At 60.1% G+C, this 25712-nt stretch overlaps 2 protein-coding genes across 6 annotated transcripts; both read right to left on the reverse strand.

Moving 5' to 3' along the window:
• Positions 1-124: 124 nt before the first annotated feature.
• Positions 125-5275, reverse strand: PEAK3 (PEAK family member 3). Of its 4 annotated transcripts, none has more exons than XM_037824180.1 (4): positions 4953-5275; positions 4473-4555; positions 3262-3800; positions 125-1919 (listed from the first exon to the last, which is right to left on the reverse strand). In XM_037824180.1, the coding sequence occupies exons 2-4, from the start codon at positions 4552-4554 to the stop codon at positions 1140-1142; spliced, it is 1401 nt and encodes a 466-aa protein (XP_037680108.1). In that variant the 5' UTR covers position 4555; positions 4953-5275; the 3' UTR covers positions 125-1139. The 4 variants fall into 4 exon arrangements, with proteins under 4 accessions (XP_037680108.1, XP_037680109.1, XP_037680107.1 ...); XM_037824181.1 differs by having other exon boundaries at positions 4473-4642; positions 4953-5046; XM_037824179.1 differs by having other exon boundaries at positions 4473-4694; positions 4953-5022.
• A 4523-nt stretch (positions 5276-9798) lies between these two features.
• Positions 9799-25073, reverse strand: LINGO3 (leucine rich repeat and Ig domain containing 3). 2 transcript variants are annotated; one of them, XM_037824278.1, is made up of 2 exons: positions 24971-25073; positions 9799-11789 (listed from the first exon to the last, which is right to left on the reverse strand). In XM_037824278.1, exon 2 carries the CDS (start codon positions 11738-11740, stop codon positions 9938-9940), a length of 1803 nt encoding a protein of 600 aa, XP_037680206.1. In that variant the 5' UTR covers positions 11741-11789; positions 24971-25073; the 3' UTR covers positions 9799-9937. The 2 variants fall into 2 exon arrangements, with proteins under 2 accessions (XP_037680206.1, XP_037680207.1); XM_037824279.1 differs by lacking the exon at positions 24971-25073 and adding an exon at positions 20194-20213.
• Positions 25074-25712: the final 639 nt, after the last annotated feature.

The raw sequence follows: 25712 nt of genomic DNA on the forward strand, positions 1-25712 counted from the left end.
TTGTTCGCAGAGAGCTGGCAGGGCCTTTGAAGGAGCCCGGTGTGTATTCTGAGGGTACTAGGGAGCCATGGGAGGTGTTTGAGCAGAAGAGGGACCTGTTCATATCGGGGGGTTAGAAAAGTTCCCTTGGGGCCACCGTGGCGAGGTTGGGGGGTAATAGAGGGGGTTACGGATACTGGGCACCAGAGAGGAGGGACCCTAGGAGCTCCTGTCTGCACATTTTGGAGGGGAAAGTGAGTCTCATCTCTCTTAGATTCTCTGATGAGTCTGGCCTCTGCCTGTTCATTCCATCATCCTGTGCTATTAATTGAGCACCTGCTGTGTGCCAGGCCCAGCCCCCACTCTCAGGGCTCATAGCCTGGTGGGCAAGGTGGATGGTGGGTGGACAGATAGAGATGAAGAAATACTTCCAGGTGGTCTTTGGGGGAAAGAAAGCAGGGGGAGAGGCTAGGGAGGGGCCCTGGAGGGGCAACTTTATTGGCTTCGAAGGGTTCTCTAAAAAGATGGGGCTTGAACGCTCTGGCGGAGGGTACAGCCTGCACAAAGGCTCAGAGGCTGTCACGGGGGAAAGCAGGGGGCCAGGCTGGGTGGGGAGAGGGTGGGGGAGGGGCGGGGGAGTTGAGACCCTCAGGGTGGGCTTTCCTGGCAGGATGCGGCTGGCACGGGTTCCGGGGAACCTGCCCTCCCCTGGAGACAGTTCTTGACGAGGGATTGGGCCAGTCCACACTGGAAGTCACCAGCGTCCTCTGCATGAGGAGGTCTTCCAGGATCAGGAGGGCTTCCAGAAGCTCACGGAGACGGTGATCCTCGGACCCCAGAGCTGGAAGGGGGCCCCGGCTTCTGCTGGGAGGGCAGCATTTCCCACACCCCCAGAGAGACTTTGGAAGGGATGGGCCCACCACCAGGCCATTCGCCTCCAGGCCTGGAAGCACCTGCGCTCTCGGGGAGGCCTTAGCCCGACATCCCCAGCAAAGTGGGGAGCAGGCATTGGAGAGGAGGCGCCCACATTCTCTGGTCATACCCCAGCACCCTCCACTGGCCTCCGCTGCAAGGAGACACTGGAAAGGGGTAACTGCCTCTGGGGCAGGCCCTGGCCTCTGTCCAGCCTTTGGAATGGCCGGCTGCACCCTCGGGTGGCGTCAGTCCCACAGCAGTGCCAGGGCCCGGCCCAGGGAGGCCTCGGTGGCCTCGGCCAGGTACTCGCAGGCCAGCCAGTCCTCCAGGCCAGGCGCCTCCCCGCCCGCGGCCCGCTCCGCCAGGTGCAGGGTCAGCAGCGCGCGGCGCACCTGCAGCCAGGACCCCAGCGGCACCCCGAGGCCGTGCAGCTCAGGCCCGGGCCCCCAGAGCAGTGCCTGCAGCGCGCCCCGCGTCTGGGCCGCCGAAGGGCGCGCCCGGGGCAATTGGGCCGCCAGGCGCTCGAGGCCTGCGGCCAAGGGCGTGGCCAAGGGCGGGGCGGGGCCGAGCAGCGCGCGGAGCAGGCGGCCCAGCTGCGGGGCGTGGGGGCCCGGAGGCCCGGGGGCCCGCGGGCGGACGCGGCCAAAGTCGGCGAGCAGCAGGCGCGGGGGCCCGGCGCCCGTGCAGCCCCTAGGCGCCGCCAGCAGCAGGTTCTCGGGCCGCAGCTCGGCCAGGGCCGCGCCCCGCGCCTCCAGGCGCTGCAGGGCCGCGCTCAGCTGCAGCAGCAGCAGGGCCGCGTCCCGGACGAACCCCGCGGGCCGCCGCGCGCCGACCTCCGCCAGCCATTGGGCCGCCGTGCGCTCGGGCACCTCGACCGTCAGCGCCACCGAGCCCCGCCAGGGCGCCGCGGTCAGCGCGCCCTGGGGCAGCAGGCCGCACAGACCCTGGAGGTTGAAGTGGGGGGCTAGTGAGGCCTGCAGCTCCAGGCCCCACGGATTGGGGTCCTCGGCTTCCGTCTTGGGCACCTGCGGGGCAGAGGGGAGCATAAGGACCTGCCCAGCAGCCCCGTACCCCACACCGATCGCACAGTCTGTCCCAGCTTCTCTACCTGCCCTCCCCATCCTGTCCCCCACTACGACTTTGGGGACTCCACATGTCCCCCCCAAGCAGGCAGTTAATATTAAGCCATATGTCAGTTACTAGCAAGGCTGAGTCGGGAAGGACAGTGGTTGGGGCATCACAGTTTCCTGCTTGCCAAGGGGCTGGTTAGTCTCCGAACTTCCTAAAGAAGGGGTGTCAGTTAGGGTAGCAGAGCTGGGCCGTCCAATAGCAGGACAGAGCGGGCCACGCATGGAAATTAAAATTGTCCAGCAGCCACATCAAAACCAAAAAGTGAAAAGAAACAGGTGTTATCAATGCATTTTATTTAACCCAATACATTCAAAATATTATCATCAACATGGACTCAATGTAAAATTTAAATGAGATGTTTTACTTTTTTTTTTTTATTCCATCGATACCAAGTTTTCAAGATCTGGTGTTTATCTGGCATTCAAGCACAACTCAATCCGGACCTGCCACATTTCGAATGACTGGCATTCACGCATGGCCAGTGGCTGCGTTACTGGACAGCAGAGCTCTAGAAGGCTGGGGAAGTACCAGCTCTGGGGATTACAGTAGAATCACCTGGGGGGGGCATTTATAACGGACAGCTACTGGGGTGGGGCTCTGGGTGCCAGGGCGGAGAATTGTGGCTGGCAACTAAAGAATCCAGAATTGCCAACAACTTACACCCTCCCGGCCCGGTTCTGGATAAGGCCTATTATCAAATCCAGGCTGTTCCCTGGAAATTGCCCTCCGTCTTACACGTGATGGTGTATTTTAAAGAGGAATGAGTTTCCTTTTCTTAGTGGTCCGTACAAAAGGAGCATCTTATGAAATACATCATAAAATGACCATGCAGATTAAATTTTAGAGATTAAACGGCTTTAAAATTCCTTGGACTAGAGCAAATCACAAAGGCAATGCTTAAGAAATATTAGCGCTTGTGGTTTTTATAATTGAAAGTGGTAGCCGTCAGCCAGCTGTAGCGGTGGCCTTCTAGCTCAGAGAATTCACCCAGGGAGTGAATTAAAATGCAGATTTCTGGATCCCTAAACCGTGTTTGGGGGGACTCTGAGGTGATTCCAACATAGGTGGCCCCACCTATTAGAAACTTGGTAGCAAGTGTTGATTGTCAATGCAAGTGTTAGTTGCAAATTAAGCAATCAAGCCCAGGCTGAACATGTCCTGGGTTATGCCTAGAATGAAAAATGGAGGGAACCCTAGAGAAGGGCCTTACGGTGGTGAGGGGTGCCCGGGACTCACCTTAGCGGCCAAGGTGTGCCAGGCCTCCCCGTCTACGCGCACCACGCGGTAGTAGAGGGCATCCCCGCCGTCTGCACAGGGTGAGCTGTCCAGGAGGCGGAAACTGTGGCCCGGGCTGCAGGGCCCCGGGCGACCCCCCATGAAGCGGGCGCGGAGCCGGGCATGGATGGTGCAGAGGCCCTCCAGGTGCCGGGCAGCGAGCACGGTGTGCACGGCCTCCGGGCTGCGCAGGTCGTGGAAGAAGCGGCCCAGCTCGGCATCGGGCGTGCTGAAGGTCAGCTCTGCAGGAGGACTGGTGCGGCCGGCCTCATCGCCGCCCACCAGGCTCTTGTCCACACTGAGGGACCCCAGCAGGGGCCTCTGAGGCTGCCCTGCCTGCGCGGGGCTGGGAACAAGGGTCTTGTGGGTGGGCAGGGAATGGGCCCGGGCCAGGGTCTTCTTGGGCAAGGGCGGGGGCAGGGGCTGTGGGTCGGTCGAGAGGGACCCAGTGGTCCGAGGGCGACAGGCCTTGGAGGGCAGCAGGTGGGCACGTACCTCACCTGTCCAGGGAGAGAGTTTGTGTCACGCATCCAGAGTGTGGGACCCCGGCCCCCTGGCCCCACCCCTCAGCCTCAATTTCCCCAACTCTAAAAATGAGAGTGGTCGTAATTCCAGCTCCCAGGGGCCCCTTGGGGGAGGGGATTGTCATCCCTGATTTGCATGTGAGGAGGGACAGGTCAGGGGCAGAGAAGAATCCCTCCCCCTGCCGGGTGACCCCCATTTTCCTGCTAGGCTCTGGCCAAGGGTCTGATCCTCTTTGAACCCCAGTTTCCTCATTTTTGCAAACAGGTGATCCCAGAAGCCCTGGGCCAGGGCCCTCCCCACCCGGCCACCTCCTTGGGTTTGGCCCCTCCCCTGCAGGGCCCCGCCCTCCCCTCTAGTCCCCGCCCCTGCCAGGCTCCACTCCCTTCAGCCCCGCCCTGCCAGGGCCATGCCCTGCCCCCTCTACAGTCTCCTCCCCACCAGCCCCGCCCACAATTCCAGGCCCCGCCCACCGGCCCCGCCCACCCCCGTCAGCCCCGCCCTCCCCCAGTCCCCTCCCCTGCCTGGCCACGCCCACCCAGTACCCTCCTCTATCTGGCCCCACCCACCCTTCCAGGCCCCACCCTCCCCACCAGTCCCCGCCCCCTTCCTGGCCCCGTTCCCGCCGGGCCCTGCCCCCGGCCACTCACCGAGGTTGCTATAGGTGGGCTGTGCTGACCAGGTGGGGTCGTCCGGCCCGAGGGTCTCGGTGGGTGGGTCGGGGCGGCTCATGCTGCCGAGGGACGGTCAGGGTGGGGGTCAGGAGCCCAGGAGCGCTGGTACCTCCCTGGGCTCCGGCTCCTCTTGTCCAGCGCCCCTGCTGTGTGACCCCGGGTGGGCGTCTTGCCCTCTCTGGGCCTATTTCCTCCTCCCTGAGACCGGAGCATCCCCCGCACTTCGGAGACGGGGACGGAATGGCCAGCGCGGAGGACTGGCCCTGGAGGGGCCAGCTGGGGCTGGGGGTTGATACCCAGGGACCCTCCCTGGGGTGCCGACCTGGAGCTCAGCTGCCCAAGCCGAGGGGCGACAGCAGAAGCCAGCCCCCACCCCCAAATCTGGGTCACCCCAACTTGGAAAGCTGCTGCCCACTCCCTGCCCCCGCCCACCCCCCCACCCCAGGAGGCCCCTACCTTCAGGCCTGGCGTCCGAAATAGGTCCCGGGTGACCTTGGTGAGAGGTGGGGGGACCCCTGGGGACCAGCCCCCGGTGGCTACAGCCGCCGGCCTCCCGGGGTGTCTGACCTCGAACTGGAGGAGAACAGGAAATGCCCAGTAACGGCCAGACCGCAGGCCGAGTCTTCCTTCACTTTCTTCACTTCTCCACCGCCGGGGCCCCATGCACCCCCTGCTCTCCGAGGACAGGGTGGCCCCGGAATGCCTTCCGGTCGGAAGGAGCAGCCTGGGGGGGACCCCAAAGCAGATGGGTCCAGGGCTGGAGGCAGGGAGGGCTGAGGCCTGGAAGGGGAGCTGGGGGAGCGCTGGGGAGCCCTGGGAGGTTACAGAGGGAGGTACACTTGACTTCTCCACCTTAGGTGAGGGCAGGGGACCCCAGCAGTGACTGTTAGGGGGTGGGGAGGGTGGAAAATGCAACCCAGGAGCCTCTTTTCTCTGTGGCTTTCACTTCCCCTTCGGGAGACCCTCTGAGAAGCCCCCAGCCCACGCCCCCGCCACTCCCCAACCCTGGGACCTGAGAATCCAGCTCTGCCCGATTTGCTGCATGACCTGGTCCGAGTCATCACCCGCCCTCTCTGTGCTCCGGCACAAAAGAAAGTGTTTCCCACCTGTTGACTCATAAACAGCCGCTCCAGCTGGAGTAAAAGGAAAGATGAATCAACTCACCTTTTTTCCCCCTTCAATGAATATTTTTTTTCTTCTTTTAAGTATGGGTGTGTGTGTGTGTGTGTGTGTGTGTGTGTGTGTGTGTGTGTATACATAGCATACAATTTGCCATTTGCATCTTTCTTTTTTATTTTTTAAAGCAGTTGTAGGTTTACAGAAAAATTCTGCAGAAAGTACAGAATTCTCATATACCACCCCCACACAATTTTCCATATTACTAATAATTTCCATGAGGGTGCTGTGTTACAATCGATGAGCTAATATTATTATGATTTTATTATTAACTAAAGTCTACAGTTTACATTAGGACATACATAAGGGAGAGGGGCAAGTAAACGTGCAGGGCTTGGAGAATCTTCTGGAAACGCACTGGAGAATCTTCTGGAAGGCTCAGAGAATCTTCTGGAAAGGCTGAGAAAGGGAGAGAGAGCGGGGAAGTGAGAAGGGAAGGTGGGGGTCAGGGACACCCCGCCTGACATCCCAGCCTCACCTGGGTTTCGGGGGACCCTCTGAGTGGTCCCCTCCTTGGGTTTTCACCCACATACGGGAGGGCTGGGGGTGCAGCATTTATTCAGCCCTATGGGTCCCCCCCTAGCAGCTGGGGTCTCCCCTCTCCCTCTTGCGCCTCAGGAATGAGACGGGATTTGGGGAAATCCTGGATATTGTAACTGGCTCAAACCAGGGACTCGGGGCCCCCAGAAAGGGACCGGGCAGGGGAAATGACACTTCAGGGGAGCGTCCCACCCCCCAGCACCCCCGGCTCCCGGAGCCTGTGTCCCACATTCAAAAGGGGAAACCGAGGCCCAGAGGGTGACATGTTGCTGGCGAAGTCCCCACGAGGGGCTGCCTTTGGCCCTTCCGGAAAGCACACGGCCTTCTCCCTCCACCGACTGGGGCCAGTGAGGTTTGAGCCATGGCTCCCGGTGTGGAGCTCCGCTCTGCCTCAGTTTCCCCACTTGTCAGGGGATCCCCCCATAAGAGGTGAGACTCCCCCAGGATCCTGCCAGCCCCAAAGGAGGAATGGTGGGGAGGGAGACGCTGGGCTCACCTCTCCTTCCTTCCCAGCTGAGGTTCTGCCCCTGGCCCAGGTTTGGGGAGATTCCCTGACAGCCCCGCTTTGTTCCACATGCCCCCCACCCCAACCCAGGGCTGGAGTCCATGGGAAAATTCCCTTTACCCTCCTCCCAACGCTCTCCCTTTGCTCCTCTGTAAATGGGGTTGTAACAGGACCCAGCTCTCAGGCTCCTGGTTGGTGTAAAAGAGTTAATCCAAAGTGCCTGGAACAGTGCTGGGAACAGAGAGGGTGAGTAAACACACAGTGCCCGGGACAGCGCTGGGAACGGAGCGGGTAAGTTAACACGGAGCCCGGAACAGGGCTGGGAATGGAGTGGGTGAGTCAACACAGAGCCTGGGACAGTGCTGGGAACGGAGCGAGTGAGTTAAGCCACGGTGCCTGGAACAGCGCTGGAAATGGAGCAGGTGCTCCTGAGATGTGACCGCTAGCATTTCTCCCACCTGCCCCTCACTCTCAACAAATGCCCAGGATTCGGGGTCGGCTCTGGGGCTGGGGCCAGGCAGCAACCCCAACCCCGGCCTTGCCTTCCGCTCCCCTCGTCCACAGGAATAAAAGAATCTGACGCTTGTTTTTAAATTGGTTTCATTTTTATTGGATTCCAACCGGTACAGCAGGGAGGGTGGTGGGCTGGGGGGGTGGTCTTGGCTCACGCTGGGAAAGGGGCTGGGAAATCCAAGTACGCCAACACTCCGTAAACCCTAAAGCTGCCGAGAATGCACCCCGTCCCGTCTTTGATGATGCTAAAGGCACTTGGGATGTCGTTTGTGTGTTGTTTTATATATATATTTTTTGTGGGGGGAGACCCTTGGGGTTGTCATGGCAATTTAGGTCAGGAGGATGTGAATTAAAAAAAAAAAGTTCTGCCAAACTCAAGGGTGGAGTTTGGGGTTGCAGGAGGCCCCTCTCGCCCTGCGGGGGCAGGACCGGGACCGAGTGAGAACAGGACGGTGTCCCCTCCTGAGGTCTGTTTGAATCTTTTGCTTGAAGCCTCCAGGGTTGACCCGGCTTTCACTCTAGCTCATCTCAGGAGGGATCCAGGATCCAGGTCTCAGACCCCCGGGATGGGAGACACCTCGCCGTGTTGGCCTGGCTTCTGTGCCTACGGCAGATGATGGCACTGAGGGTCTGGATGGATCCACAGCCAGCCGAGGTCATCCAGCCAGGTGGGAGCAGAGTGGCTTTGAGCCTTCTTACAAAGTCTGTGAGGACACTGAGGGCGTGTTTCCTGTGCCCCTTCCCCTGACAGTGCCTAACCGTTATCTGGCTGAGCTGAGGTGGGGGTAGGGACTGGCCTGGGGGAGGCTGGATCATGGAGGGTCCAGTGTGGTATCTGAATTTTCCTGTAAAACCCCTGCTCCTGCTTGGTTACCGCCAGTGACAGGGAACTCACTACCCGAAGAGCAAGAAGACACTGGCCTTAGGATTCTCTCCTTGAAACTGAGCCACAATCTGCCCATGACACCCACTACTGGCCCCAGATCTTCCTCCAGCTCCGAAGTCACGGAGACCAAGGCCCCTATGTCATCTCCTCCCCACAACCTGGGTCCAGGCTCCCTGCAGCCTGCACCCGTTTCCTGGCGTTGGTCCCCACAGCTGCCCCTGTGGGCACATAATGGATATAAAGGCCTGGAATCACCCATCACCCATGCCCTGTGGTCCTGTCCCCTGCGTGAGCTCAGGGCTAACGGGGTCCGGGTGACCTGGGGCCACACCCCCGGGGCTCTGTCCGGATCTGGCTCAGCAGGCAGTGATGCCCAGGTTGGAGGTCACTCCAGCTGGCCTGTCTCAGGGGGACGTCTCGTGTGTGGGAATCCCCTCCCCAGCCGGCCCAGGAGCAGAAACAAGTGGCAGCTGTAAGGGGGGTGGAGGCTGCTGAGAGTGATGGCTTCTCCCGGTGGGCAGCCCCGGGGGGCCCATGGGGTCCTGGAGTGGGGGAGTCTGGGGGCGTGGGTGAGAGGGAGAGGGAAGGGAGCTGGGTGGTGTGTGCTGGGCCCCTCGGGCGGGCCTGGTCTGCTCAGCAAGACCTGAGGCCGGGCCTTGAGGTCCCACCAGGGGAGGCTGAGCAGGAGCTGGGAGTGAGCTGAGTGTGCCCTGGGTGTGAGCTGCGAGTGACCCGGGTGTGAGCTGCGTCCTGGAAGTGAGTTGTGTGTGTCCCGGGTGTGGCTGTGTCCTAGGTTAGTTGTTTGTGTACTGGGTGTGAGTTGTTTTTGTCTAGGGTGTGAATTGTGTGTCCCAGGTGTGGGCTGAGTGTGCCCTGGGTGTGAGCTGTGAGTGACCCGGGTGTGAGCCGTGTCCTGGGGGTGAGTTGTGTGTGTCCCAGATGTGGATTGAGTGTGTCCTAGGTGTGAATTGTGTCCTGGGTGTGAGTTGTTTTTGTCTAGGGTGTGAATTGTGTGTCCCAGGTGTGAGCTGAGTGTGCCCTGGGTGTGAGCTGTGAGTGACCCGGGTGTGAGCTGTGACCCAGGTGTGAGCTGTGACCCACGTGTGATCTGTGAGTGTCCCAGGTGTGGGCTGTGTGTCTCATGTCTGAGTTGTGCCCCAGGTGTGAGCTGCGTGTGCCCCAGGTGTGAGCCGTGTGTCCCTGCTATGAGCTGTGTGTCCTGGGTGTGCACTCTGCTTATCCTAGCATGAACAGATTGTGTCCCAAGTGTGAGCCGAGTGTGTCCTCTCCTGAGAGCCCCATGTGCTCCCAGTGCGAGCCGGGTGTGACGTGTGTGTGTGTGCCACTTCCAAGCTGTGAGACTATGTGTGTGTGTGTCAGTGCATTGCACTCACGTGGGAATAAGTGTGTGCTCTGGGTGTGCAGTGCCCAGCTGCCAGGTGTGCCCTCCCTCCCCCTCCTCCCTGTGGGTCCTGGGTGTAAACCGTCTCCCCCAGGTGTGTGAGCTGTGGCCGGGGCCCTAGGGGCAGCAGCTGTGGACACCCTAGGGTGCGGGGGACTGTGGGGTCCCAGCCCCATGCCCAGCCCTCCCACCCTTGGGAGCTGGGGGATCCGGGGAAGGTAGGAAGATGTGGATGGAAACCTGTAGAAAATTCTCAAGAAACCTCGGAAGGGGCGTCCTGACAGTCACTCGGGCCTGCGGTTGGGGCGCTACCCAAAGCGGGGAGGAGGGACGTTGCGCCCGGACTCCCCCCGGCTGGAAGGTGCATAGATGGGTCACGCGGACGTGGGGCGTCCAGGGTTTGGGGTCCACTGGGACCCTCAGATCATCTTCATGTTGAACTTGCGGGAGCCCCCCTGGCTGGCGGCGGCGGCCGGCCCGTCCACCTTGCGGAAGGAGTACTCCACGGAGAAGTGGTTCTTGTGCTGCCCGCGGCTGCGGCTCCAGACGAAAAGCAAGAGGAAGCAGAAGAGGACGACGCCCAGGAAGGTGACGCAGCCCATGGCCGTGGACACCAGGATGGTGGTGAGGTCCAGCGGGAAGCGGGCCGCCGCCAGCTGCGTCTCGTTGCGCCCCTCGCCCAGGGTCCGGTTGGCGGCCGGCTCGGGCCTCACGATCAGCGTGGCGAAGTAGGTGTCGTTGCCGCCGGCGTTGCTGGCCACGCACGTGTACGTGCCGCTGTCCTGCGGCCGCACGTCGCGGACCACCAGCGTGCCCTCCCGCAGCACGCGTGCCCGGCCGTCGTCGTCGTGAGCTGCGGTGGCGGCGGCGGCGGTCACCACGCGGTGCCCGGGCATCACCCAGGCCACGCTGGGCGCCGGCTCGCCCTCGGCGCGGCACAGGAAGTGGACGTCCTCGCCCGCGGTGGCCGCCACCCGCTGCAGCCGGCGCTCGCGGATCTTGGGCTTGCGGCACACGAAGTACTCGAAGAGCGCGGAGTCGGGCAGGACGCGCAGGGCGTCCCCACGCACCTCGGCCGGGGTGGCGCAGGCCGGCAGGCGCCCGTCGAAGTTGAGCGTCTTGCGGCGCTGCACGATCCACAGCAGACGGCAGTCGCAGGCCAGCGGGTTGCCGTCCACCCGCAGCGTCTCCAGCGTGTTGACCGAGTGGAAGGTGTTCTCCTCCAGTGTAGACAGCAGGTTGTCGGAGAGGTTCAGCAGGCGGATCTGACGCAGGCCCAGGAAGGCCTGGGGCTCCACCACGGCCAGCTGGGCCCCGGCCAGGTGCAGCTCGCGCAGCCGGACCAGGTCCCGGAAGGATCCGCGGGGCACCGTGCGGATGGGGTTGTACGACAGGTTTAGGCAGGTGAGGTGCACGTGGCGGCGGAGGGCGGCGGCCGGCACGGCGCTGATGTTGGTGTGGGTGACGGACAGCGAGCTCAGGTTGAGGCCCTGCAGGCTGCCGGCGGCCACGTCCTCCAGCAGCGGCCAGTTGTCGATCTCCAGGTGCAGCAGCCCCGGAAGCTTCTGGAAGTTCTGCTCCTCCAGGCTGGCGATGGCCAGATGCCGCAGCCGCAGGGCGCCCAGGCCGCGCAGGTGGCCCAGCGACTCGCCGGACAGCGCCGTGAGGTTGCAGCGCTCCAGGGTGAGCTCCTCGAGCGCCAGCAGGCCGGCGAAGGCCCGGTGGGAGATGAACACCAGGTCGTTGTCGCCCACCTCGAGGCGGCGCAGGCTGCGCAGGTCCTGGAAGGTGTAATCCAGCAGGATGACCAGCTTGTTCTCGCTCAGGTCCAGCAGCGTCAGCTGGTCCAGGCGCGTGAAGACGCCCGGCGGGATGAGCTTCAGCTGGTTGCCGCGGAGCCTCAGGACGCGCAGCCGGGGCAGGTGGCCGAAGGCGCCGGGCTCCACGTGGGCGATGGCGTTCTCGCTCAGGTCCAGCTCCTCCAGCAGGGGCAGGGCGGTCAGGTCGCCCGGGTTCAGGCAGCGGATGCGGTTGCGGCTGAGCTCCAGCTGCCGCGTCTCGGCCGGGATGCCCTCGGGCACGGCGGTCAGCCGGCGGCGGGCACAGGCCACCGTGTGTGCCAGGCCGGAGCACTCGCAGCGGGCCGGGCAGCCCCGGGTGGGCAGCGGGGCCAGGGGCAGCAGCAGCAGCTGCATGGCCAGGATGTGCAGCCAGAGGCCCATGTTGCCAGCCCGGGCCCTAGGGCCACGTCACCACCATCCTCCTGGGCACCTGTGGGTGGGGGAGAGGCAGCTTGAGCTCAGGGCCCACCCACCCCACACACACCTCCCCGGGGTGGTCTCGCCAGCCCCCAACCCACCCTGGACCCTGGCCGTCCGTGCAGAAAGCAATTCTCTGCCACGGGGCCCAGCAGTTGCACAGCCGGGTGGAAAATTGCATGCAAGTGGTTGCAATCTTGATTCAAAGTGGAAATGACCCAAAAATCCATCCACCCGAGAAGGGAGAAACCCAGTGGGGTCCTTCCACCGTGGGAAAGTATTCAGCAGGAAAAAAAGAAGGAAGTTCTAGTACATTCCACGACACGGATAAACCTAGAATTCACATTTGGCAAAAGAAGGCAGACACAAAAGGTCACGTATTATAGGATTCCAGTTATACGAAACATCTGGGAGAGGCAAACCCATCAAGACAGAAGGTAAACTGTCAGGAGCTATAGGGAAGGGGTTTGGGAAGTGGCTGCTGAGGGATACGGGTCTCTTTCTGGGGTGAAGGGAATGTTCTGGAACATTCTAGTTGCACAGACTCAGGATTTACTAAAGCCACCGAACTGTACACTTTAAAAGGGCAAGTTTTATGGGATGTGAATTTTATCGCAATGAAATTATTGCAAAATAAAAAAGCATTTATCAAGCTGGAAAGAAACCATACAAATTTAATGTAAATTTTTTTAAAATTAGCATTTATTGAGCACCTACTGTATACCAGGCTGTGACGATGGTGGTGAAGGAGGCAGACGCAGATCCGGCCCTCCTGGGGCTCACGTCAGTCAGATAGGCCTTAAGCAGCTAGTCTAGCTCCCCTCCTGTCCCACCATCCATCCTCCGTCCCGTTCCTTGGCCCACCCGGGTCCGACCGTCACCTGAAAGCTCAGCGGATCTCAAAAACCTGCGTATTGTCTGTCTGCCAACTGTCTTCATCGCGGCTGTCGGCTCTGAGCCTAGACCTGTGCCTGGGATGTAAAACCTGCTTGATCAACATCAGAACCATGAATCAGCACGAAGCTGTGGGAAGCAGCTTTGCGGGCTCCGAGTGGACCAAGAGAGGGTGGTGAGGGTTACAGAGGTGGCTGCTCCAGCTGGGGGACAAGGGACAGTGTCCCTGGGGAGGTGACATTTGAGTGGAGCCCAAAGGGTGAGCAGGGAGTTCTCCATGGGTGTCTGGGGAAGACAGCTCCAGGCAGGGGTGCAGCCAGTGCAGAGGCTGCTGCAGGGTGGGCGAGGGGTAGTCAGGAGCCCCTCGTGGCCACCCCTTCCTGGCTGTTCCCATCTGTCCCCTCAGCCCAGAGCCTGGGGATCGAGGCAGGGCACGGAGCGGCCAGATGGCAGCTGGGTGGCATCTGCCCAATCACTCCCTCTTCGCTGGGCAGCTATTTTTGGCATCTTAGCAGCTGAGACCCCTCAGGCACCCCTAGCTCCCCTTGGCCTGTTTTCTTCCGAGCTAAATGGCTGTGAAGCCAGCTCCTACCTTCCTGGGCCCTTCCGAGGAATTAAGGCGGAAATTAATCCACGCGGAATCCCAAGCGACTGTTTGCTCAACGCCAGAGACGGATCGTATGTGACTTGGGGAGAGTCGTACGTGCTAAAGTCACTGGGGAGGAAAGGTGTTTAGGCAGACCGCAGGGATGAGGGGATCTGAAAGTGCAAGTCTTCTCGTTGGATCTTCAACCCCTGCCCCGGCTCCACCAGCAGCTCCTCTCGCCAAAGGTGAGGTGACTGGGGCGGCACCACTGGGCCGTGAGTCCCTCCTCCTGCTTTAGTCTGTGCCCGCTCCTGAGCCTCAGTTTCCCTGCCTGTCAATGGGGTCGGCAGGGTCCTCTGGGTTCTGAGGTTCTGGCTGATCTGGGTCAGTGGCCCCCAGAAGGACCGAGACGAGGGGCGGCACTTGCTTCCAGAAGGCTGGGGAGGGGACGGTGGCTAGAACAGTTTCCCATCCGGTTGCAGCCCAGACAGTCGACTTTTTTGATTTGCTGGTCATGCTTGGAGCCAGGACCATGCCGGGGGCAAGGCCCATCAAGGAGGGAGACCCAGGACACTGTGTGAGCTCAGACCCCTGACTCACCCGGAGCTCGGTTCCCCTCTTCTGGAAAATGGGGCAAAATGAGCCTCTACCCCCAAGGTTGTAGGGGGCCGAAGAGTGTAAGGAGGTTACTGCACACAGTAAGCACTTAATAAATAGGGAAGTCATTAATATAACTATGTTGTGGCCTTTTGGTAAACCCTGAACGGCACCATGGCACCCTCAGACCACGGTCTGTCATGGGGATGCTCAGCCATCCCCCCGCTTCCATTCTCAGACGAGCCAGCTGAGGCCCAGAGAGGCAGGTGACTTGGTAAAGGTCACACAGCACAGCAGTGGGGGAAGCAGGTCACTAGACGCCCGCCCTGGGGGGCTAGTGGGAAGGAGAGAGAGCACCCGGCAACAGCTCCACAGACGTGCATTTGCACCCCACCAGCCATAGGTGTGTGTGCGTGAGACTGAGGAGATCCCCTCCCATCTTTGCGCTTTCTTTGGTCTTCTCATCTGCAAAATGGGTGACAAGGAGACTATTTGGGATTATTGTGGGAAAAAGGTGTGTCCTTGAGAAAAACTCATGCGTGGGCAAAGAGTGGCCAAAACAAGGTTTGCTGCAGTGTCGTTGGAAATGGGGAGAAAATGACACTAACCTAAGTGTCCATCAATTGGGGATTGAATAAATTACAGTCCTTGTCTTTTGTGGAATGCAGGGAGATTTGTATGTACCGATGGGGAAAGATGGCTGAGATGTAGTTATATGGAGAGGGGGAAAAAAAAGAACTAACCTAAGTGTCCACCAATAGGGGATCTGTTGAATAAACAGCAGAACACAAGTAGATTTGCATGATCCAATGGAGAAAGATGGCTGATGGTTATAAGGTGAGAAAAATCAAGATTGCCGAACAATGACAGACAGCTCAATCCTTATGGCAAAATAAATTGAAGAATCAAACTGAATTATCGATTTGGGGATTGCACTGGGCTAAATAGTGCTCCCCACAAATTCATGTCCTCCAGATTCTCAGGACGCAATGGGGACTTATTTGAAAATAGGGCCTCTGCAGATGTGATCAGTCAAGGTGAGGCCAAACTGGAGTAGGTGGGCCCTATGTACAACGTGACTGCTGTCCTTATAAGGCCACAGAAGAGCCCGGAAAGATCCTTCCCTGCAGGTCTCCAAGGGAGCACGCCCTCCTGATGCCTAGATTTCTGATGTCTGGACCTCCAGAAGAATAAGCTTCTTTTGTTTTAAGGCACCCAGTTTGTGGTGGTTTGTTATAGCAAACTCAGGACATTTGCCCCCCAAAAATGTCTGGGAATTCACACACCACATGGAACAGCATCGGGAGTGGCAGGAAAGGAAGCACCGCAACCGAGAATGTGCTCATGCCATGAAGACACCTGGGAGCCCCTGATCCCCATCCTTTGTGCTCATGCCATGAAGACACCCGGGAGCCCCTGATCCCCATCCTTAGCTGGAGCACGTAGTTGGGGGCCCAAGGGAGGACGTGAGACTGGGGCAGAGGGTGCCCTCTTGCTAGAACCTTCCTTGACCCTGACCTGGGCATCACAGGTGACGTGACCCCCAACTACCCCACTTCCTGGGGCAAACTCCCTCCAGAAGCTGTTTTCTAGGCCTTAATCTGTGTGACTAGAGGCCTTACAAAGAAAGAGGGAATTAGGATGCAGTCAGAGGAAGCCAGGAATCAGCAGAAGCCAGAAGACGGAGAATGAAGTGAGAGAGAGAGAGAGAGAGAGAGAGAGAGAGAGAGAGAGAGCAAGAGTGTCACATGACAGAGGATTTCCAGGAAGCCATGTCCAGCACGTGGTCAACTTTGGAGAAAGCACGGCCTGTCGATATCTTGGGTTTTGAACCTCTGGCCTCCAGAACTATGAGACAATAAATTTCTGTTGCTCAAGCCAACCCATCGTGTGCTATTTGTCATAGCAGCAGACTAAGAAAACGCCAAACAGACGCCTTATAGGGATGACACTGCCTGGTTCAACCCTTCTGCTGGAGGCGATTTCACGCCCTTAGAATAAAGCCCAAGTCCTCCCCATGGCCCACCAGGCCCTGCACGCCCTGCCCCGTCCCCTCCCTGCCCTCCCCTCCTCCCGCTCTCCCCCTCGCTCCCTCCGCTCCAGCCCCACGGGCCTCCTCGCTGCTCCTCCAGCACACCAGGCCCGGGCCTGCCCCAGGCCCCTTGCATGGGATGTCCCTTCCGTCTGGTCCCCAGAGTCCAGCACCACTCGCTCCCTTACTTTATTTTGGTCTCACTTCCAATGTCACTTCCCTGTGCCAAAGCCCCCACCCCCCGCCTCTGACTCCACTCCCCAAAGTGCCAATTCAAACCCTTATTTGATGTTGGTGTCTCTTCCTGGGCTGTGAGCTTCCTGATGACGATGATGATGATGAAGATGAAGATGAAGATGACGATGATGACGATGACGATGATGACGCTGATGACAATGATGATGACGATGATGAAGATGAAGATCACAATGATGATGTCGATGATGATGAAGATTATGACAATGACGAAGATGAAGATGAAGACAATGAGATGAAGATGACGATGATGAAGGTGATAACGATGATGAAGATTATGACAATGATGAGGATGAAGATGATGACAATGAGATGAAGATGATGACTACAATGATGATGACGATGATGATGACTGATGACAATGACGACAAAAATGAAGACGATAACAACAGTGAAGATGATAACAATGACGAAGATGATGATGAAGATGATGACTACAGACTCCACGTGGATTGTCCTGTTTAGCTCTCAAAACAACCGCCGGGGGGTCCCGCTGTCACCCCCACTTCACAGGGGAGAGTGGTGAGGGTAAGAGCAACGTAAGCCACCTGCTCGGGTTGACACAGTGCGTTGGAGGTGGCCCCGGGGACTAACCGACTGGCTGGTTTCAGCCACATTATTGCCAGCAGTGAGTCTCATGTCACCCAGCCGTAAGGAGGAACGGAGCACTGGTGCATGCTACGACAGGATGGAACCGGACGACGCCGTGCCGAGGCACAGAAGTCCACATATCCTACGATCCCAGCAATAATAAACGTCCAGAATGGGCAAACCCATCGAGGCTGGAAGTGGACCCGTGGCTGGCTAGGGCCTGGGGGGAGGAGGGGATGGGGTGACAGCTAACGGGCAGGGGGTGTCCTTTTGGGGTGCTGGAGAAGTTCCAAGACCAGACAGAGATGGTGACTGCACAGCTCTGCAACCGCATCAAACGCCACGGAATCAAACTCTCTAAAACGGTGAGGTCTGTGTTACGTGAATTTCATCTCAGTCATTAAAAAAATTATGAGCACCAACTGTGTACCAGGCGGCGGGGGGGGGGGGGGGGGAGTCAGCCTCCTGGCACCGACAGATGCCAACGGAGGTGGAGAAATAAATGTACCCTCACCCCTGCCAGGTGCACACAGTTGACACCAGGGAAGGTCGACGGGGAGCAGTGAGGGGTTTAGCAATTTTCTAATTTACTGGGAAAGTTTGTGAAAAGGTCTCAAGCTGGGGAGAAAGGAGCCGTAGTCGATGGCGGCTGTTCAAAAGGACCAGGGGGACTGGAGAGAAGAGCTGGGCGCTGAAGTCGGAAAGGTGAAGTCGGATGGGCCTTTTTAAAAAAATTATTTTTTTTCTTAAGTTGGAAAGAATAAAAGAAAAAAAAAAGCCCACACAGAGCGTGGGCAAACAAGACAAAGTCAAGAAGAAAGACTCGAGTAGCTGAAAAGCAACCTTGCGGGCAGAGCTTCTGTGATTCGGCCGCCGGGCTGCTGGGGTCTGCTGGTGGGGTGCCCGGGCCCGGCTTGCTGTGCACCTTCAGATGAAAACGCAACCTCTCTGAACCCTGCCCAGTCAAGCGCTGGCACACGTGCCCTCTGTCCTTGCTGTGTAATTACTCCCGGGGTGAGACGACAGCCACTCCCTCGTCACCCCCGGTGGGGGCTGCTTCAAGACGTGCCTCAGTTTCCCCCCCTTCCCTCCCCCCACCAGCCCGGGCCTATGGTTTCCTCTGCAGGGTGTCCCCCCCTCCGGGGTTCTGGTGCCCCCCACCAACTCAGCACCGCAGGCCAAGGTTGGGAAATGAAAGCAGGTGGGAGGGTGGTCTTGGGCTGAGGGTGCCCGCGGTGGGGAGGGGGTACTGCAGCCAAGATGTCCTCGTGCCCTCTCAATTTCCACTACTCCCGGAGACATAGGGGGCCAGTCACCCTGTCTGGGTGGGTAATCCCCCTAAGGTGGGCTCTGAAGGCCCGGCTCCCCCGTTCCTAAATGTGGGGAGGGTCTCAATCCCAGTCCCACTCGTCTCTGACTTTAAGGACATCAAGCCATTTCCCAGTCATTTTCAAAAAGACCTGGGGTTGCTGAGAAGTCAGTTGTGGGTGGGGGGCTGTCCGGGGGGCTCAGGGGCACGTGTCACAGCCAAAGGGGCTCTGCAGATGGGAAGAAGGGACAGGCTTGTGGATGGGGTTATCCTGGACTGTTTGGGGGTGCGATGTCTTCGCAGGGTCCTCATAAGAAGGAGATGGAGGAGGGGGCCACGGGCCCAGGAACGCAGCGGCCTCTACAAGCTGGAAAAGCTGGAAAAAAGCTGGAAAAGGCCGGAATGGTTCCTCCCCGAGCCTCCAGAAGGACCCAGCCCTGTGACCCCTCGATTTTAACCCTGCGAGACCTTTATGGGACTCCTGATCTCGGAATACACTCGGGTGGTTGGAAGCCACCGGGTTTGTGGTCATTTGTTCCCACAGCGCAAGGAAACGCCGACAGCCCCATCACCCATGGGGGAGCCCCATTGCTTCACCGCAGCCCTCCAGCACCCCGGCTACACCCCCTGCTGGCCCCGACCTGCTCGGACCCCTGGGCTTTTCCCAGCCCAGGTGCCTCCACCTCTTTCCCACCTGGGCGCACCTGTGGGACCCCATCTGCCAGGGTCAGATGAGAGCCCGGGAAGCAGGTCCCTCAACTCGGCACTAATGATTCAGGGCCGGGCCGTTCTCTGGGGTGGGGGTGTCCCGGGCACTGGGGGTGCCGAGCCGCCTCCCTGAGCTCCCCACACTCAATGCCAGGAGCAGCCTCCTCTCGAGTCGCGACAGCTGCAGATGTCCCCAGACTTCGCCACGTGTCCCTGCTGAGCACACAATGGACGGTCGAGAGGACACGGGTTTGATTATCCGCCCACATCACGGGTGGAGGCAGAGGCTGCAGGGTAGGTGCGAAACATGAGCAGTACTCGAACCCAGGACCCTGAGGCCTACACCCTGTGCTCTCCCCACAGCTAACAGGCTTGGGGGGCCCCGTTCTCCAGGGGACCCCAGCTTCTGCCTGTTCTGGGGCTCCAGGGGTCAGCAAGCCCCATGTTCAGCCCGGGCCCCCGGGGCCCAGCCGTGCGGCTGCTGACACCAGAGGGAATTCTGTGGGTGAAACGCCTCGTGAATGTGACTGAGCACTTCTGGGGTCCCAGGCCCTGCGCTGAGCACTTCTCAGTCCGACCCCCTGTGTCCGGCAGTGCCTCTGCTGCTCCCATTCTCAGATGGGGAAACTGAGGTCAGAGAGGAAAGGAGCAAGACACCCCAGCCACGACCCAACGTTTGTCAAGGACTTCCTGTGTGCCGGGGCTGGGTTTCACTCACTCGTTCAGTCATCCATCCATCCATCCAGCTGTCTGTCTGTCTATCCATCCATCCTCCTATCTGTCCATCCACATCCATCCGTCCACTCATCTGTCTGTCCATCCATCCATCCATCCACCTGTCTGTCCATCTACCCATCGATCCACCTATCTGTCCATCCATCCATCCATCCATCCGTCTTCCTGACTGTTCATCTATCCACCCTTCCATCCATCCTTCCATCTGCCCATCCATCCTTCCATCCATCCATCCATCCGTCCACTTGTCTGTCCGTTTACCCATCAATCCACCTGTCCATCTGTCCATCCATCCATCCATCCATCTGTCCACCTGTCTATCCATCCATCATCCATCTTCCTGTTTATCTATCCACCCTTCCATCCATCCATCCATCCATCCATCCATCCACCTGTCTATCTATCCATCCATCCATCTGACTATTCATCTATCCACCCTTCCATCCATCCTTCCATCTGCCCATCCATCTGTCTGTCTGCCCATCCATCTTTCCATCCATCCACCCATCCATCCATCCGTCTACCCACCCACCTGTCCATCTGTTTGTCCATCCATCCATCCTTCCATCTGTCTATCTATCTACCCATCTGCCCACCCATCCATCCTTCCATCTGTCCATATACCCATCCATCCTCGCATCCTTCCATCCAATATGCCAGGCTCTGCTCCAAGTAGCAGGAATTCAACAGTGAGTCAAAGAGACCCCCACCTCATCCTCCGGGAGCTGACATTCTGGGGTGGAAACACATGACAAACGACGCCTCCGGCACATCAGCTGCTCCCAAGAGCTAGGAGGAAAACACAGCAGGAGGTGGGCATCTGAGTGATGTCCCCTCGGCCCTGTGCCCGGTGTGGGAACCAGACAAGGTCCTGGCCCCTTCCCAGGGCGTGCAGCAGGAGACGGGCCGGCCTCCGTGGAGCCTTCCTGCCCCTCTCCCCACCCAGGGGCAGATCCTGCGAGGGCCGGGGTTGCCCATCTGCCCCCGTGGGGCCTCGGGGAGCTGCAGGGGCCCAGGGGCCGTGGCATTGGCCTGCACAGCAAACAACTGGGTGTCAAGGATGGAGGCTGATTGCCATGCATGGCGAGCCACAGAGGACGGGAGGTGGGGGGCTGTGGGCAGGGGGAACTGGCTCAGGTGTGGGCTCCCCACCACCCAGTTGCACTCGGGGTCTTGATTTCACCTTCATACCCCTGCAGAGCTGGGCGCTGGGCATGGTGGACCTGGGCCCAGCCTTGGTGCCCCCCCCCCCATTTAAAGTGTATAATTCAGTGCGTTTTTAGTCTATTCACAGATAAGTGCAACCATCGCCCCCAAAAGAAACCCTGCAGGATGGAAATGCTTTGGTCATGGATGGTGACACGGCACGGTGAATGTGAATGTCCACGAGCTGCCCTTGAAGATGGTTAAAAGGGGGAATTTTATGTCACATGTATGTTACCAGAATGAAAATTTAGAAAGAAACCCTGCCCCCATTTGCAGTCACTAAATGTGACCAGGGTCAGCCAGGGGGCTGGGGGAAGAGTGTCCCAGGCGGAGGGGAAAGGTCCCGACTTGGGAACAAGCTTGGCTCTGAGGATGGAGAGGCCGAGGGCAGGGGCCGGGCTATGCCTGCGTTTGGGGGATGGGTGGGAGATGGGGTGGCCAAGGGGAAAATCACCCAGGGCATTGAACCCACAGTAAGGTGCTCAGACTGGATTCTAAGGGCAATGGGGAGCCACAGCAGGATTTAGAGCAAGTGCATGACGGGATCTGAGCTGCGGTTTGAAAAGCTGTCTCTGGCTGAGTGTGGTCTGACTCATCAACCGAAGTCACCTGAATCTGGAAAGTGCTCTCTTCCCCCACCCCACACCTCCGGGACCATGTTTTCTCCCTACACCCGTAATCACCAATACACACAGAGCTGGGTGGCCCAGAGGGCGCAAAGCAATCAATGAATGGAGCCCAGAATCAGACAGGGGCTGCAGTGAAATCCGTGCCTTCCATCTCTCCCTCACTCACCCACTCCAGAGCCAGGATTCTCGGCTCCTTTCTGAGCCAGCCGCTGACCACCTTGGGCAGAGACATCTAACTCCCTGAGCCTCAGTTTCCCCCTTCCAAAAAAAAGGCCAAGCAGGACTAATAATCACCTCCCCAGGCTGATGAGGGGAGCCAAGAAGAGGGACGAGCAGGTGCTTGGCAAACTGGGATCCGGCCTCAGGTGCCAGCTGGGGGTCAGAAGCCCCCAGTCCTATGCCCTGCTCTGCTTCTGGACAAGTCAACTTCATTCATTCATTCATTCATTCAAGGCTTTTTGGATGTCTGCAGTGCGCCAGGCAGGCACTGTTCTAGATCTTGAGGAAAACAATGGTGAACAAAACAGATAAAATCCCTGCCAACCCATCTATGGATGATAGACAGAATAAGTAAGTAAAAATGAGGGGCACGTGGAGCGAAATGCTATGGGAAAAATAAAGCAAGGAAGGTGGGGATCTCTGTGCAGCAGAATAACGGCCCCACAAAGACGTGCACCCGGGACCTTGTATGGCAAAGTGGACTCTGCAGATGGGATGAAGTGAAGGGTCTGGAGATGGGGGGTTATCCTGGACTACCCTGGGATGATGTCATCACCTTGAAAGAGGGGGCGGGAGCGTCGCTGCCGGCTTTGCAGCAGAGGAGGGGGCCCTGAGCCCAGGAATGTGGGAGCTTCCACAAGCTGCAAAAGGCAAGAAGTGGGTTCTCCCCGGAGCCTCCGGAAGGAACCCGTCCTGCTGAGGCCTTGACCTTGGCCCCAGGAGACCCTGATGGGACTTCCGGCTCCCAGAACTGGGGGACAGTAAACGCGTGCTGGTTCAAACTGCAAATCTGCAGTGGTTTGTTAGAGCAGCACTGGCTCCTGCTCCCTGGGCACCTGGAAGGTGGAGGGTGTCGGGTTCCCCAGGGGAGGTGCAGGAAGCCAGGCCGTGGGCGAGGGGGGCCCCCTGAAATCTGTCATCGCAGGACCTGGGACACCCCAAGCTGTCGTTCCCGACGGATTTCTGGACTAGTTTGCCAGGAAGCTGAGCACCCAAAGGCAGGCAGAGTAGGGGCGGAGGCAGCCCAGCTGCCTTCCCACCCGCCCTGGGGCAGGTCACAGCGGCCACATCCTCTTCCAAACCAGGGGGTGTTGAAGCCCCCCCCCCTTGGCAAGGCCAAGCCAGGCTCCCCCCGGCTGCCTGGAGGTGGCAGCTGAACCCACAGGGCAGGTGGGAGGAGCTAGAAGCTGGGGGCTTGCGGCTGACCCCTCTGTCCCCTGAAAGGCAGATGGGGGGGCAGGGCCCGGCCCCAGGCAGTGCCTGGCCCACTTCTGGGGACACACTGTCCCTCAGGATTGGTGCATTCTCTGTCCTAGAATCAGACCCTCCTGGGGCTTTCATCCTTGACAATTCATTAAGCCCTAATTAGCCTCTGCCCGCTGTTAGTCCCCATTAACCCTTTGGAGGGCTGGGGCCCTCCTGACCCACTTTCCTTGCCAGCCTGCACGCGGGGGCTTTCAGCTACCTTCTGCAGGTGGGGTCTCCAGATCTGTATACCATGACTGCTCACCCCCCAGCCCAACCCTGAGGATGGGAACAAGGAAGCCGATTTGGGAGAGGAGACTGAGGGTCAGAGCGGTCCCCAGCTCAGCTGGACAGGGGGCAGCATTTGAACTTGGGTCGGCTCTGACTCCAGCTCCTTTCCCCTGAATCCCAGTGCCCTCCTGGAGGGCGGAGGGCACCCTTCTGAGGTGCGGGGTTGGTGCGTGGCCGTGGGCGGCTCACCGGGGCACACCTGGGACAAGCTCTGCTTGCAGAGAGCTCCTACCTGGTGACTAGGCTGGTGACTCAGGAACACCGGGGATGACAGCCTTGTGGGAAGAGGAATCAAACCGCCACCTCAGAGCTGCTTTATATTCCCACTCGGCAAGGCACCTCCGGATCCTAATCGGGGGTGGCGGGAGGAACCATCCCCATCTCACAGATGCAAAAACTGAGGCCAAGCAGGTCCAAGGCAGAGCTGGTATGTGACCAATAATGAAGGTAAGAAGAGATGCCCGGCAAGTCCCGTGGCCAGGTCTGCTTTAAAGATGAGGAGAGGAGGGCTCAGAGAGGGTGTGTTATTTGCTGGAAGCCACCAGCTGGGATGGGGACAAAAAAGCTTGGGTGGAGAGGCTCAGTTTAGACCTGGGGGCTCCCACCCTGTTGGTGGGTCATCCCAGTGGCAAACAGGAGCCGCGTCTGCAGGGGCAGTCTGTGGCGTCTTCCAGCTCAGCTCCTGGCTACTGCTTGGGTCTGGAGGGGACCCAGGGCCAAGAGAGACACCCCCAGTCTGTCCCCAGTCCCAGATACCCCACAAACCCATGCCCCATTCCCTCACCTGGCTGCGACCCTGCCTCACCTGCCGTCATCAGAGACCCTGCGTCTTACACCATCGGGCACTCACATGTTTCCAGCTGCCACACCTCCTCCAGGGAGCCCTCCTGGGTTGCTCTGGGCCTACCAGCTCTGCTGGCCCCAAAAGCACTACCCGTCCACCCTCAAGCCCTGGATCGTCCACAGCCCACTACCACTCCCTGCCAGACCCCCCCCACCTCCCACCAGAAGCAAGAGGTTCTCAACCCCTCACCTGGATCCACTGGGGCACTTGTTAGAATCACAGGTTCTGACCCCCCCACCCTGGAAGTGGTGATTCCTCAGAACTGGAGAGTGGGGTGGGGTGTCTTCTGCACCCTGGGCACATGCTGAGAAACCCAAAGAGCTGGGCTTTTTCTTGTTGCCCATATTGGGGCACGAGGTGCCCCCCAACTTGTTGAATGGAGCTTGGGGACATCCTGGGCCAGGCCCCGGTGGCGGCAGAGGGCACCCAGGCCCAGTCTCAGGGGGTGGTGAGCTCATCCCACCCCCAACCTTGGTGCAGCTTGGACACAGGCCCGTGGAACAGGGGGGTGCTCATCCCTGCACCCCCAAATCCCTCCCTGCCAAGCTGAGCTGTCCCCAGCTCCAGGGAGGGAGCAGGACCCTGAAGCCCCCTTCGTCTGCCCACCTGGCAGCCCCGCACCTCCCAGGCCGGCCAGACCCCCCCTAGGGGGTATAGGAAGGCGGGGTTCAAGCCTCTCTGCAGACCGTGCCCTGCACCCCTACAGCCCGGGCTGGTCCCCCTCCATCTCCCCAACCTCAAGAGCGGGGTGCATCCTCCCAGGCGGCCCCACTACCCCAGGGGGATGCCCACGCAGCTCCCCGACTCTCGGCGCCCCCGGAGAGGGGCGGGGGACCCCCGAGTGAGGACATGGTCCCCAAAGTTTCCGGGGGCGCCCAGGGGGCCCGGGGCTGCGCGGAGAGCCCTAAGACGGGAGGGCGGGGAGATCCCCCTGCCCGGCATGAAGATGAGGGGCTGCGCGCATGGAGGGGCGCGGGGGCGCAGGAGGTGCAGGGACCCCCCCGCGGCCCCCTGGGGTGCGCCCCCGCCAGGCCCCCCGCGCCGGCCACTCACCTGGGTGGCTCCGCTGCGGACACAGCGCGGGCTGCGGCGCGGGGGCCGCCCGGAGCCGCCACCAGCCGCCGCCGCCTCCCGGGCTCCGCCGTGCGCGCCCCCGCGCCCGCGCGCGCCCGACGCCCCCCGCGCGCGCCCGACGCCGCCCTCCCCGGTGGCGCGCGGGGGCTGCGGCCGGGTGCCCCGAGCTGCGCTCTGCTGGGGGTTGCGCCTGCGCGGTGAGTTTGCGCGCGGCCCAGAGCGGGGGGCGCGGGGGGCGCGGGGCGGGGCAGGTGCCCGGGGGCTGGGCTGGGGCGGCCAGCGCGCCCCGAGTCAGGGCCATCTGCCAGGGTGGTCTGCAGAGGAGCCCAGGCCGGGCCGAGGGTGGGTGACCCCACTCCCTGCGTTGGTGGGGAGCCCCCGCTTGCGTCTGGGGAACCCCCATTTCTGTGCGCCTGGCCTTGGTGGGTCTGCTGAAAAAGCAGGGGCCTCCCCAACTGGTTCTCCCATCGCTGCCCCTTTGGAATCGGCCACCTCCACTGTGCCCCTCCCCAGGCCAGGCCCCCCCCCCCACCTGGCCCCCCCCCCCCCGCCCCAGCCCCCTGCACTCAGGCCAGCCTCCACCTCTGTTTGGGCTCAGTCCCCCACTTCCCCTCACTCTCTTCATTGCCCGTGCACGGCCCCCTGGGCCTCCTCACACATACCCGGTTCCCTCCAGCCTCAGGGCCTTTGCATGTGCTGTTCCCCAGTCTCTAGTGCTTGT

Source organism: Choloepus didactylus (assembly GCF_015220235.1).
Source record: "Choloepus didactylus isolate mChoDid1 chromosome 25 unlocalized genomic scaffold, mChoDid1.pri SUPER_25_unloc1, whole genome shotgun sequence".
Lineage (NCBI taxonomy): Eukaryota > Metazoa > Chordata > Mammalia > Pilosa > Megalonychidae > Choloepus > Choloepus didactylus.